The sequence below is a fragment of the Ctenocephalides felis genome, unplaced genomic scaffold (assembly GCF_003426905.1).
Source record: "Ctenocephalides felis isolate EL2017-DRISC unplaced genomic scaffold, ASM342690v1 CF-g0.4_SCAFFOLD_01604, whole genome shotgun sequence".
Taxonomy (NCBI): Eukaryota; Metazoa; Arthropoda; class Insecta; order Siphonaptera; family Pulicidae; genus Ctenocephalides; species Ctenocephalides felis.
Genome location: NW_020537758.1, coordinates 34235071 through 34248595, shown reverse-complemented (window position 1 = coordinate 34248595; position 13525 = coordinate 34235071). Strand labels below are relative to the sequence as shown.

Below are 13525 nucleotides of genomic sequence, written 5' to 3'. Positions count from 1 at the left end.
ATGTATGAAACTTATAACACTTATATAATAAATGTTTCTAATTCTAAAACAACTAGTATGACTACTTAATGATGCATGCAGTTCTCGCAGGATTCTTGTAGATCAGATGCTGAAGAAACCAGGGATATCAAGTATTCGTGAAGGGCAATGGTCTGATGCAACCACTTCCAAGTCTGATGCAAAGAATTAGTGCGGTACCTTATGCCCAAGCAATCGCGGCAAATTTTTGGCATGCCTCTTTGTGCCGACAGGTTGACAGAAAAAATAACTCCTAAGGAATAAACTGTAAACGGGATCTAGAAGTAGATGTCGTACAATTCTATATAGTGCGCGTGCGTTTTTCCACTCACTACCGAAATTCTATAATTAGACTAGCAACGATCACACACGGCAATGAAATATTAAACAACGTCAAGTTCGCTGTCTGCAAACAGTTTTGTTCAATAATGAGATAAAAAAGGAGGAGGAGCTTACATATTATCATGTACAGTCGATCGAAAAGTAAAAACACTTACAGATGTTAATGCCCGTATTCCGTGCTGCTACGTTCATTTATTAACAAATATTTATATAAATAACTAAAATGTTAGTTCATGTAATTCACAACTTTGCTTTAATTATTTGGACGTCTTTGACAGTTAGAAAAATTATAAGGCGAACTTGTCCACAGGGGGTGAAAGCAGGCGTGCTGTAAGGGACTATCACACAGAGTCAAAATGAAAATATTGCAGAAGATAAACATCCATAGATAAAAAATCATTGTGAAAAAAAATCACATATATTTGTCTACAATATCAGTAGAATAGTAGTTAATTATTAATTAAATGACATGATTGCATTTATATACATGGACATTATTTTAAAACTTAATGAAGCTGAAAGCTATTAGTTAAATTGACCTCTTATATAATATACATAATATATAATGATAAACATAGTAGTAAATATTATTAAAAGAGATTATTATGCAATCTTATAAACATTAATAAATTATATTAACTACAGCATTGGCATGATTTTGTAATGACTGAAACATAATATGAAAATTTACATTTACCTTGTTTTGCTAATTAAATGTTTGATAATTTTCGTGAATCCTCCAAAATCAATAAAAAAAGGTTCAGCAAATCTACATACAACAAATTAAAATATGCTAATAAATATGTAACCAAATAATAAATAATAACCATATACCAGAGTGACATCTGTCGTAAGTAACCCGAACTGTTGATGATCTGAAGTTGGCAACGCTTACTGCGTCTCACTTGACGTTAACAAAAAAAAGAACATAGCTAGGCCGAGCCGAACGATTCATAGTACAATATTAATTTACAAATTTGACATAAGTGTTTTGTTTAGTAAAAAATGGCATCAACTGCCCCAAAAACTTTCAGAACAGTGAATTCAGTAAAAGGTATTAGTTTTTTCTTATCGGCTATTGCAGTAAACTTTCAGTAGCATATTATATATATATGTCGCTCTTGTTACATAATGTCACTCAGTTTGTTTAAGTAATTAATATATTATTGTTTCAGATAAAATAAAGAAATGGGCGTATATGCATCTGGATTTAATCAATATGGTGAGTGTCTTAATTACATTTTGTACATGTTTTGCCATACATATTTTTTCTTTGTACATAACCTTTATTTTGATAGTTATTATGGCCGATGTCTTTCCCAAGTTGACATCAATTCTTGAAATATTTTTTTTTCACATTCGCTATTGAATAGCTATTGATTTTTTGTTATAAGTGTGCGCTTTATTATTCTGATATCTGAAATTCACATTTAAACAATTCAAGTTCTTTCTTACAAATAACTTCTTATTATTGATTCAAATCTTGTCGTCTATTATATTAGTGTGATAAATTTTATGAATGTTGTCACTATCAAATATATGTGGATGTTTCTGCTAAGTGATATTTTATGTAAATGGTGTATTTTTTGTGTAAGTTTAAATTCACAGACTTCTCAAAACGTAAAATATTTAAACTAAGTGTAACAATTAAATTAGAAGTCACAACTATAATTTTATTGTATGGTTTTTATGGAGTTTATATATATTTTACCATTATTTATTGCTCCTCCGGTTGAAGTAAATCTTTGGATATAGATATTACAAATTAACTTTATAAGAGAATGAGTGAAATCAGTTTCAAGTCATACACAACTTCCAATATAAAAATTCAAACATTATTTTAGGACTTCACTTAGATGATGTCCGTCATGAAGATGCTGATGTAACTGAAGCTTACGCAGATTGCCCCAAAACATTGTTGATGAGAGAATTTCCGTTTGGTGCGCGCCATGCAATTGTCTATGAATAAATCACTTTACCAAAAGAACAATGGATCAAATGGGAAGAAGATTGGAGATATTTGACCCCTGTTCTGAGCAAGTAAAAAAAGAAAAATTAGAGAAAGATGAATGGAACAAAAAGTAAATCAAGTGTATGAATTGTCTTAGAACTAGTAAAATTTGAAAATTGTTGATGTGTACTATAATAAATAAATAGAAAAATTATAGTATAGTAATTTTTTATAATATAACCTAAGGTTAACTAAATAAGAGAGACAAATGATTTGGTGTAATGTAAAAATTGAGTACTTTACTACCTGCATTGATGAATGTTATCACTCTTGTCTTGTTTGCAGTTCCTATTTATTTCTCAAAGCTCTCTTTGTATTTTTCTATTCTGCGCTTTAGTTAATTTCTAGTGTATTCTTTTTTGAGTAATTTTTTACTATTTGTTGTCTTTCTTTGGAATGTTCTTTCTATCCTTTTCATTTGATGCTGTTACGCAATAAACATTTTTTCCCAACATAATTTTGATCCAGTTTACTTTTTAAATTCGTATTCTGTAGAATTCTTCTGTGTTACTTCAATTTCTAATATAGTCATCAGTGAATTAGTTTTCCATCGTAGTATGAGTTTACAGATTAAATGTGCAAGTACATTTGTAAATATTTTTAATGTTATGATTAATTTTTGTTTATCACTTCACACATACATACATCATAGAAAAATAATGTTGAGAAATATGCTTTATAGATGTTTTGCTGGCATTTTGCTAATTTGGCATAATGCTCCAATGTCGAATACATAATTCATAAATTTTCTTTGAATTCAAGATCTTTCTTTGGTATCATTTTGATATTTAACCCTATTTAGATGAATTTCAACTTAGCTTTCACTATTTTGTGTATAGAGTATACTCCGATGTATTAGTTTAATTTGTTCTGTAACCAAGCTTGTATCACGAAGCAATTTTTTCTATATAATCTGATAAATATATTGAAATGCCATTAATTCGTACCAGCCCTGCGATATTTGGTAAGTTTTTTGATTAATAAAAATAAAATTGCTATTTATTAATTTATTTAATGTTTTTTCCTCTTCATTCATGATATTTCAGAAATGCGTGAGATGTTTTGTTGAACAACAAAGACGTTAATCTACAATCTTTTATAGCTCAGAAAGTTGCTTATAAATGTTGTAAGGCCCCCTTAGCTGGTGTTATACCCTTTATAACACCTTCTGTTTTTACATAGCACATTTCTATAAACATATTTCACTCGCATGATACATGTTTTCAATAATTTTTATGCTTTAATTCAAAAGCTATGGCACTTTTCCTTCAATTGAACGGTTATAAAAGTAAATCATATTTTATAAATGTAGAAAAAGTAGAAAACGTGATCTCAACGTATACATATACATATAAACTGTAGAATAACCATTAATTCCTTGATATTTTCGCGTGGTAAATAGTTACTACACAATATTATAATATATAATAAAATGACTAACTATAAAACAATTTACTAAGGTTTATGTGGTAGGAAAATCATTGTTACAACTGACCAAATCATTCATATTTTGATCTGCCAATACGGTTTTCTAGAAAAACTTTACTCGCTCAACAATGCTAGTTTTTGGGCCGTATGTCGAAGCAACGAATGGTTTATTTTGGTAGCTCGTATTTCGAAAACATTCGTATGTAGGTCACTTGAAGTCGGGGTACCACTGGTATTATTCTGTTTGTTATAAAGATATCATATTACTTTATTGTGTGGTTTAAAACTTCATAACTTTTATATTATTTTGATGGTACTTGGTCAAGTAATATATCTGATTCGAATCCTAGTTTACTAACAATAATTTTTAATTAAACAAATTATTTGTTAAATATTTACAGACTTTGCATTGTTTGAAAGTGATATAATTTCAATTGAGGTAAGATAAAAGCATTTGTATGGTGCTACATTTATATATTATACGTTCTATATTTTATATTATATTCTATTTCTATTGGAGCTCGTTCTATTCATTTTCGCTCTTTTCAATCGACGCCAAACGTAGGTTTTATATAGGTTCGTTGTATTTGTTCTTCTGTTTTTTTCTATATGTATTTGTGAAAACTCACAATCAGATACAATGTCCCAATGGTTTGGAGAATAATGCACACAATGATGATACCACAGCCTTAAGAAAGAACATACAATAAACACAATGTATTATATTGAAAGTATTTTTATTATAATACATTACCGGCACTGCGTTGTGTTTTGGAGGCCTTTGCACGTTCTTATTGGATCGAGCAGTGAATAGTATTTACAGGAACTTGTACTGAATTGATTTTGAATATATTTTGCTATTAATTGACATAATAATAAACTTGTACTGAATTGATTTTGAATATATTTTGCTATTAATTGACATAATAATAAAATCATTTGATACTAACAAACTTGCATAAAAGGATTTTTATTGAAAAGCAATCATAAAAAGGATTTTTATTGAAAAGCAATCATAATAAATATAATTCAGAGCTTATAAATTCATTTTATTAGATAAAATGCAATTTTGACAAAAATAACAGTAAGAATTCATTCAAATCAAACTGAAGTTAACAAAAACATATTTTTTGAGCATGTTTTAACTTGCTCTGTAGAAGTACAGAGAATGAAATGTTTTCTTTCACTATTTTTAATATATTTTTATAATTTTTCAATTAATTTTAGTTGTTTATTTACTTTCTTGAAACTAAATCTTCATGTAACAAGTTGTCAATTGGCTTCATATAATAATTTAAGCAAGTTTGTAGCTTAATTTGACCTTGTTTTCAAATTCATTATGAGTATTGGTCTATGTATTTGTCAGTTTATCTCTGTACCTCTGTTGACCTGTCTACCTGTCTACCTGTCCACCTATTGCTTTGTCTATTTGGACAGGAGTCTATCTGCCTGTCTATCTTTTCCTGTTCTATTATTCTACCTTTTAGCCTGTTTACCTCTAACGTTTTGTACTTTCTACTTGTATGAAAATATGAAGAGAAAATTTAATTACTTCTTTCCCCTATTATTGTTATAAAATTTTATCATTGATATATACGCGATTAAAACACTTATATTTTTAAGAAACTTGAAAAATTAACAGGAAACTTATATGAAAACGCTTATCAAAGTACATACATATCCTTTTATTCGCAAATTTTCTGCAGACGTTTTTTTGCAAATGCGTTATAAAGGTACGACAACCGTTTTCGAAAGTTTTTATTAAATAAAATAATATAATATTGAAACGATTTATATTCATCACTGATTCCAATTTATTAATTCAAATCTCTCTTAACGTTCTCCAGTTATTTCGATATAACATTGCGAAAAGTCGAATTTTCAAGTTTTATATAAGATATAGTTGTAGAAGTTTACTAATATGATCAATTAAGCGTCGTTAGATTAATTACATTTTTCTTCGAATCTGATACAAATTATGATAGTCCTTTGGACACAAAGAAAATTTGTTAAATTCTATTACAAAAATCTTGCACAGTTGCATTACTCCCTTAACTAGAGTAAAAGATATAAAAGTTGTAGTGCTTCATGTTTAAGATAGATCCATTTTTCCTTTTAATGTTTTGGTGTAATTTATTGACATGGGCTTATTGGCGAGAATATTAGGATAGTTGTCTAGCTATACTTTCTGATCTCCTGACTTACCACATGCAGACCCGTATCCTGAAATAGGTCAGTACGTATTTTGGGTAGTTCAGAATGTTCCTAAAAATCTTATTTTGAAATTTTTATAATAATGTTTGAATTGCTTTTGCATGCTATCAATTTTGCACCTACATATTTCGACTGCTGAATAGTGCTACTGTAATACCTAGACCCTTAGAGCTTTTTTGAATCTATCTAAAAACAACAATACTTAAAAAAAAATAAAATCATCAATATTTATGGTGAATCTAGTGTGAATATTCTGAGGTAATATTGGAACGCAGCTAGTGAGAAGTCCGACCACAAACACCCTCGCAGCCGTTACACAAATGGGAGAGTCTTTCTTTACAGAGAGCGAGCGGGCTATTGTGTTTTCTTAAAGCGCGTACAGTCGCGGAAAAGATATCGGTGCGCTATCGCTGGCAAATATCTTCATGGAAAACCTGTGGAATGGAAAAACTTATGGCGTGCAGAGACATACTGTTTGAAGAAAAGTTGGATATATTAATTTTGCTTAGAATTTTTTCGGATTTTTGCTATTGTAATCCTCAATTATCAATTAGGCGTTGATTGTTCAAATAATTTGTCAAAAATTTCTAAATATTCTTTTTTTTATTTTTATTTGAACAGCAATCAGAACTAATGGGTTCTATGAGCTGTTGTGAGTAAGATCTTACAAACTACGTTTGTTTTATTACAGATGACAACCCAAACAGTTGTCACATCTCTGTATGATAAATTTTTATTACAATCTCTGTAATAGGGCAAGTATGGTGCAACAATACCGGGTGAGGGCTATTTTCACTCGGAAACATATTGCTATCTATATTTCCAAGTGAAAATCGTTGTCAATGTTGCCTGACAACAGGCTGCTCGCAGTGGGTATCGAACCCGGGACCTCTGAAACAAGTCCCGTCGCTCTTAACCGCTTATCTACAGGCGAGCCCTTCTAAATATTCAAATTTTTTTTTTTTAGTATATTTTGAGTTTATGCATCTAGATCGTTTATATGTTTATATACAAGAATGCAACATGTTATTTTTTTTTATTTGCCTCGCATATAAAATAGTATATATTATACATGTATACTATTCTATTCAATTTTCCTTTTATTTACATCTGGTTTCTTCATTTTTATTTTCATCTAGTCTCGCCTTGTTTTACTTACGAAATTAAATTTTATAACAGTGCCAGGACTATTCCTGATACTTCTTTTCTTCTAAATCTTATCATCATATACTCTAATCCAACTTGTCTTCTTACTTCTAATGCTTTTCAATTACAACTTATTAATTCAAATTCTATTTTAATTTTAACTTAACAATTTAAATTCTGTGTCGGTGCCAGGAGTGTCACTGGTTCTTCTTTTCTTCTAAATCTTATCTTCATATATATACTCTAATCTAGCTTATTTTCTTACTTCTATTCCTTTCCAATTACAACTTAACATTCAAATTTTGTTTTAATTTCCACAAAACTATATTCAGGACAGTGATAGCGCAAGGACTCGATTAGGGGTTGGCTGGCTTGTGAATAATTCTTGCAATATTATGATTGTAATAATCACAATTACTCATTGATCTCATTTGGTTATTTTTATATTATCTTGTTATCTTCACTATTATATTTCTTTTTTTGTTTTTGCTTATGTTATACTACTAATACAACCTCCTCTGGGCTACTAATATTCAATCATGACGTTTTTGAAACATAGTTGATAGGAAAGTTCCTATGAATCTATCTAACACATAAAGCACAACAAATTTATATCTTTCACTCTAATTGAGGGATGAATGCCACTCTGCATGTGTATCATATAGTAAAATTGAAAATTTGACTTTTCACACAGTTATATCGAAATAACAGGAAAACTACAAGAGAAATTTGAGTTAGTAATTTGCAATTAATCATGTTTTCTTCATAAACAAACTTCTGTGATTTTTTTGAAAACGGTTGTTCTACCTTTATAACGTATTAGCAAAAAACTTTCGCAGAAAAATTGCGAATAAAAAGATGTGTATATTGACAAGCGTGTGCATATAAGTTGTCTAATATTAATATTTTAAGTTTTCTAAAAATATAAGAGTTTTCTTAATCGCTTAAGTAGACAGGTTAACAGGGGTACAGGCAGATAGGTTACCAAATAAATAGACCAAAACTCATAATGCATTTGAAAACAAGTACAAATTACATATACAAATACATATATAAATACACACACATATATATATATATATATATATATATATATATATATATTTAACAATATCTGCTGATTATTTTGCATAAACAGATCACAAAAAAACGTTAAAAAATTGTTACTAAATTTCGTCAAAATTTGAAAAATAAGAAATTTTAAAATCATGAATTTCTTTATCAACTCATATATTTCGAAATAAAAAAGTCCAAGTAGCCAGTCCGCCAAATGTATAACTCACAGTCCACCGCCACCCATTTGTGGGTCCACCCAACTTTTTGGATACCGCCGCCCTACGCCCGCGGAACGAATATCATCCCGACCGTCATTCTGCCTTTTGTGTGAACCGCCATTCTACCATTGTATTCGCATTTCTATTGAAGTTGTTCGGCTATTATAAGTAGTACACAATTGCGCAAAACCGACGCGGGCTATGTATACCTACGCTGTAAGTATATTGGATGTATGGACAAAGCCCATATAAAAACACATACATTGCATACGTAGATCAGGATTGTATTAATAATATAATATGACATTTTTATGGCATCATGGACGAACATCGAGCTGATATTAGAATCCTAGGGAAAAATAGAAGGCTTAGCCACCATGATCCTGTCCCTTATAACGCGTCAAAACGTCTGTTGATGTTGCACAAGACGAGAAAAAACGAGAATTGTTGTCAAAAATAGCATATAATATACATATCTAATGAATTTATTCATGTTATCCATTTAATTCGTATTTGATATTAGAATATTATATTCACATGATTATTTATTGAGATAATTCTAATAAGCAAGTATGATTATTGTTCCTTATGCCTTGCTTAAAGGAGCTAGTGTCCTTCAAGGGGGCACTCCGGCGGGTGCTCCTTGTTTTGTGCTGCCTAATGGAATGATGAAACCTGTTGACGCCCAGAGTATGGACTGTGATGGAGAACAACAATCTCAAAATTCTGCTGCTCCCTTAGACTTGAGTGTACGTACCAAAAAGTGCAGCAGCAGCAGCAAAACATTATCCGAGAAATCTGATCGAGAACAATCTGAATCACCGGAGAACATCATTTGTGCTCCAAGTTTACCAGGTAAAATACTAATAATCACCAAAGATTTTAGGAATTATTTATTTATTTATTTTTAAATATATAACTCACAGATTTCTTCCAAGAGGATTCAAAAATACAATTATTTTACATAATGAATAACAATTAAAATATATACAAAATTACAATATATAGTAAAATTAATAATGCGCTTAATATAAAATTACATATAATACAGAATGTAACAATATTATTCATTTACAGATAAAATAATGATATAATTGAAAGAATAATAAAAAGGTTAACTTGTGCAGATGGAGCTAATTTGATTAGGGGAAGTGTTGTGAATATCTATTTCATCATTAATTAAGTTAAAGTTAGAGGACATAAGTAAAATAGGCGAATTTAAGAGAAAATTAGATTTAGGAGTAGGATACTCCTTCTAGTTAGCTTAGCAGAAACTAGATAAAACTTACTACATATTCCTATAATCTATCACAAACACTCCTATATGAAAAACTCAAATGAATTAGGTTTGAACTCGCTACAATATGTTCAAGTTTGAAATTTGCAATAAACGTAATATAAACATAGGGTTGTACTCAATTTAATTAAAAAATACTTAAAGTCATATTATAAGTAATACTTTATTATTTAACTGCATATTGTATATTGTTTTCCTAATAAATACAGTTAGGGGCTAGTTTTTGCCTAAAAGTGCACGCAACCTGGATCGACCCTTTGTTTTAGGTTAACGTGCACGCGCCAAATCTTGGGAAAACTTTGACCTCTGTTTTTACTCTTAGCTATGAAAAATTTCAGAAATTAAATTATCTAAATATCAGTTTATGATGTATTATTAATTATGTAATTTAAAAAATATGCAAAAATTGAATATTTAACATTTTAGAAGGGTATTTATTATACGTATACATTTATCTTATGTTAGTTTTTTTGTCATTTCATAATTATTAATAACATTTATTTAATAAATTTTATACATAATAACATGTTTAAGAATTAAACCAAGGCTTAAATTTATTGGAAAGAATTCTCTTTGTTTTAGTATCTTTTACTATCTATTAATGTCAGAACATGTATACAAAGAACTCGGTTGTGCAATTGCCCGAACCTTAGATCGCAACCCGTTATTCTAAACTTCATTGAATTTCTATATTCAAAAGCCAATTTTATTTTATGATGGTAATTTAGACCTTGATCTCTAACTATTCAAAGTTTTATTGAAATTTTGAAACATTTTTTGTTACAATCAATTAGAAAGAAACGACCCGGCCGGATTTTATCAAAGACTATGATTTGATTAGTGAGTTCGCATTGATTATTCATAATCAACTTCTAAATAACTTTTGGCGTAAACTATGACATTTTTTGCAATTATCTGGTAATTACAAAAAAAATCGCTGTTTTAATCAAGCTTCATCAAATGACTTTTATATTTTTAAAATTGGTACAAAAGTTTTGGAGTAACTCTCATATATAAAGACATTAGTTTAATTTGAAAAGTTGTTAAAATTAATTCTTATTTTATCACGCCGATTAATTGTACATAATGAAAGGTCAATGCTTACTTTACACAAAATGACCCTTACATCTATTTGTTTTGATATTTCTTAACGTCTAGTCCCTAAAGGGCTTTAGATTACATAATGTTTATAGTAGTGCCTAATAGGCATGATACATCCTGCCCTTTATTCAGTTCTACATTTCACTATTTAATGTAAATTCACTTTTTAAATTTTTCACAAATTTTATTTCACTAAAAATTTCATTCTTTAGGGCTCCTCAAGGGTGATCACCTCAAGCAGCCCGATGTCAAGCTGTAGTTACATCGGTATTACATTACATAAATTGTATTAATAATAATATTTATCATATATAGACATGGAACAACTGTTTGGATTTTTATTAAAAAAAAAACGACGTAAGTAGTTAAATGATATCATCGAATCCTTATGTTCTGATCGCTCCAATAATAATAAAAAAAATATAAATAATCTAAAATTGAAAATTAAATTAGTATATGTTTATATATAATTTGCCTAATTATTAGAATTCATTTATTTGGAGCTACGTATTATGATGATTTCACTGAACTACGTCGCCTTTCAGAAGGCAACCCAACGATTGTCCTATATATTTTCGATGAAATTATTATCAAGAATTCTAATTCTTGTAATTATTTTATTAGGCTCAGAAAGGCCAGGAAAGCTGTCATTTTAACTTGGAAATCTATTGCTCTTCTAATAAAACTTTTATTACACTTTTAATAAAATTTCTTAATGCCATGAAATAGTCACATACTGATATAAACCACCCATTAAAAAAAATTAGATAATATTTCTGTAAAGATTTTTTTTATTTCCATACAATTATTTCCATACAGTAATTTTAGTGAAAAATGTGTAGATATAAAATTTTACAATGCTGCCCAGTGGTAGTCATTATAAGTTTAGACGTACATGAAATTTTTTTTTATTTATTTATTATTCAATAGATAATCAGGATACATTGTTTCTATAAGCCTATGTGATGATGTTAAATATGGCGTTTAGAGATGTCCATCAGTGGCGGATTAAACTTTCTGCCGCCCTAGGCCCTAGGCCCTAGGCCCTAGGCCCTATCCGTTCAGGCGCCCTTTTTAATACACAAAATTTTACTTTTTTAATTAAACAATTTATTTTAAATTATTTATATATAATTTTTAACTTTGCGTTGGGTAAGTTATAGTAATTTTAAATAGTAATTTCGAAGTTACGGAGCAAAGAGAGTGCAGAAAATAGAAATCGAGTTTTTGAGAGAACGGAGCATCCAATTTGAATGATCTAAAAAACATTCAATTTGTAATGATGGAGAAGTGGTAATTAACTTTTGGCAAAGGCAGGTCCAGCCGTTTCGGAGATACCCTGCTAAATGTGCAAAAAATCGCAGTTTTTGAGAAAACTAAGCGTCCGATTTGAATGATTCAAAAAACTTTCTACTTATTTTAACAAAATAAGTAATTTTGAAAAAAAAATTCTGTTTCAAAAATTTTTTTTCAAATTTTTTTTTCAAAAAAATTTTTTTGTGTATATCGAAAATAATTCAAATTTTATTTTCAATTCTGACTAAAGTTTTATTAGATGCTTTTAAAAAGATTAATAGTTATTGATTTTGAATTAGAGGTTGAAAAAATACTACAATGCAAAGAGATAAAATATAATTTATCAAAAACCATATAACTCTTCGCATTGTAGTGTTTATAGTATTTTTTCAACTAATTCAAAATTAATAATTATTGACAATATTCTTTCTGAAAGCATCTAATAATTCTTTATCAAGTTCTGAAAAAAAAATTAAAAATAACATTAACCACATATTAAAAAGCAAAGATTATTTTGAAAATTTTTATTTTAAGATGTTTCGATATTATTTTGTAATTATCAGTGTTGTGTATACATATTGACACATTTATGTATATTTATTAACATAATTATCTAAATATTTTAATTTTGATAATTATATGTACTTAATTAAGATGCAACTTTCTTCCACGCCACCCATGAGGTGAAGTTGCCAGGCGCGTTTTTTTTAATGTGGTATCGCCACAGAAATAGATACTTTCATTCATATTTACGTTTCTAACATTTCAGATGGAAATGGATATAGTGTAAATACTACTAAGTATCGATTTCTGCAGCCCTAATCCACTTAATCTAACTTACAAACTAATTATACCTAACTGACCCAAATATATCGCGAAAAGAAGAACCACCGCGAAATGACCTGATGTACCCAAAAATTTCGGTTTTTAAAAATGAAAGAACCTCTCGTGGTAAAGAAAAAAATCAATATAAAATCTGTACTTTAGTATTTTAGCGGTGATTGTAAATTTATAAAAAAGAGCATTTACATGATGTACCCCCCAGATCCACCATGTAAACACTTGGAAAAAAACTTCATAGGTTCCCAGCCTATGAAGTTTATGACAAATGATAATTAATTAATGTAAAGAAAAGCGCGAAAAATATAAGAGAAGTTCTTTCATGACGCCACCCTTTTGAGCTCTGAATAAAAGTACGCGAACAACCCCAAAAAAGGTACGATCGAAGATTTTAATGTCAAAACGTCCCTTAACCTGATATTAACTAAATACTACTATAATAATAAAAAGTCTTATCTCACAGTTAATTTTCCTTTTGATTATGTCATATCATCCAATTCTGTTGCAGGCGGTAGTTCAGGTAGTAGTAGTGGTGCTAGTTGGTTTTGAGTTGATATT

General features: G+C 29.2%; 1 protein-coding gene and 1 pseudogene across 1 annotated transcript; one reads left to right on the top strand and one right to left on the bottom strand.

Moving 5' to 3' along the window:
* Nucleotides 1-43: 43 nt before the first annotated feature.
* LOC113372958 lies at nt 44-505 on the bottom strand. The gene has a single exon (XM_026613287.1). It carries the CDS (start codon nt 231-233, stop codon nt 66-68), a length of 168 nt encoding a protein of 55 aa, XP_026469072.1. The 5' UTR covers nt 234-505; the 3' UTR covers nt 44-65.
* An 860-nt stretch (nt 506-1365) lies between these two features.
* LOC113373648 lies at nt 1366-2519 on the top strand (annotated as a pseudogene).
* Nucleotides 2520-13525: the final 11006 nt, after the last annotated feature.

Coding starts and splice junctions, on each gene's coding strand:
- LOC113372958 (XM_026613287.1), bottom strand. CDS start 233: ATGCCAAAAATTTGCCGCGATTGCTTGGGCATAAGGTACCGCACTAAT.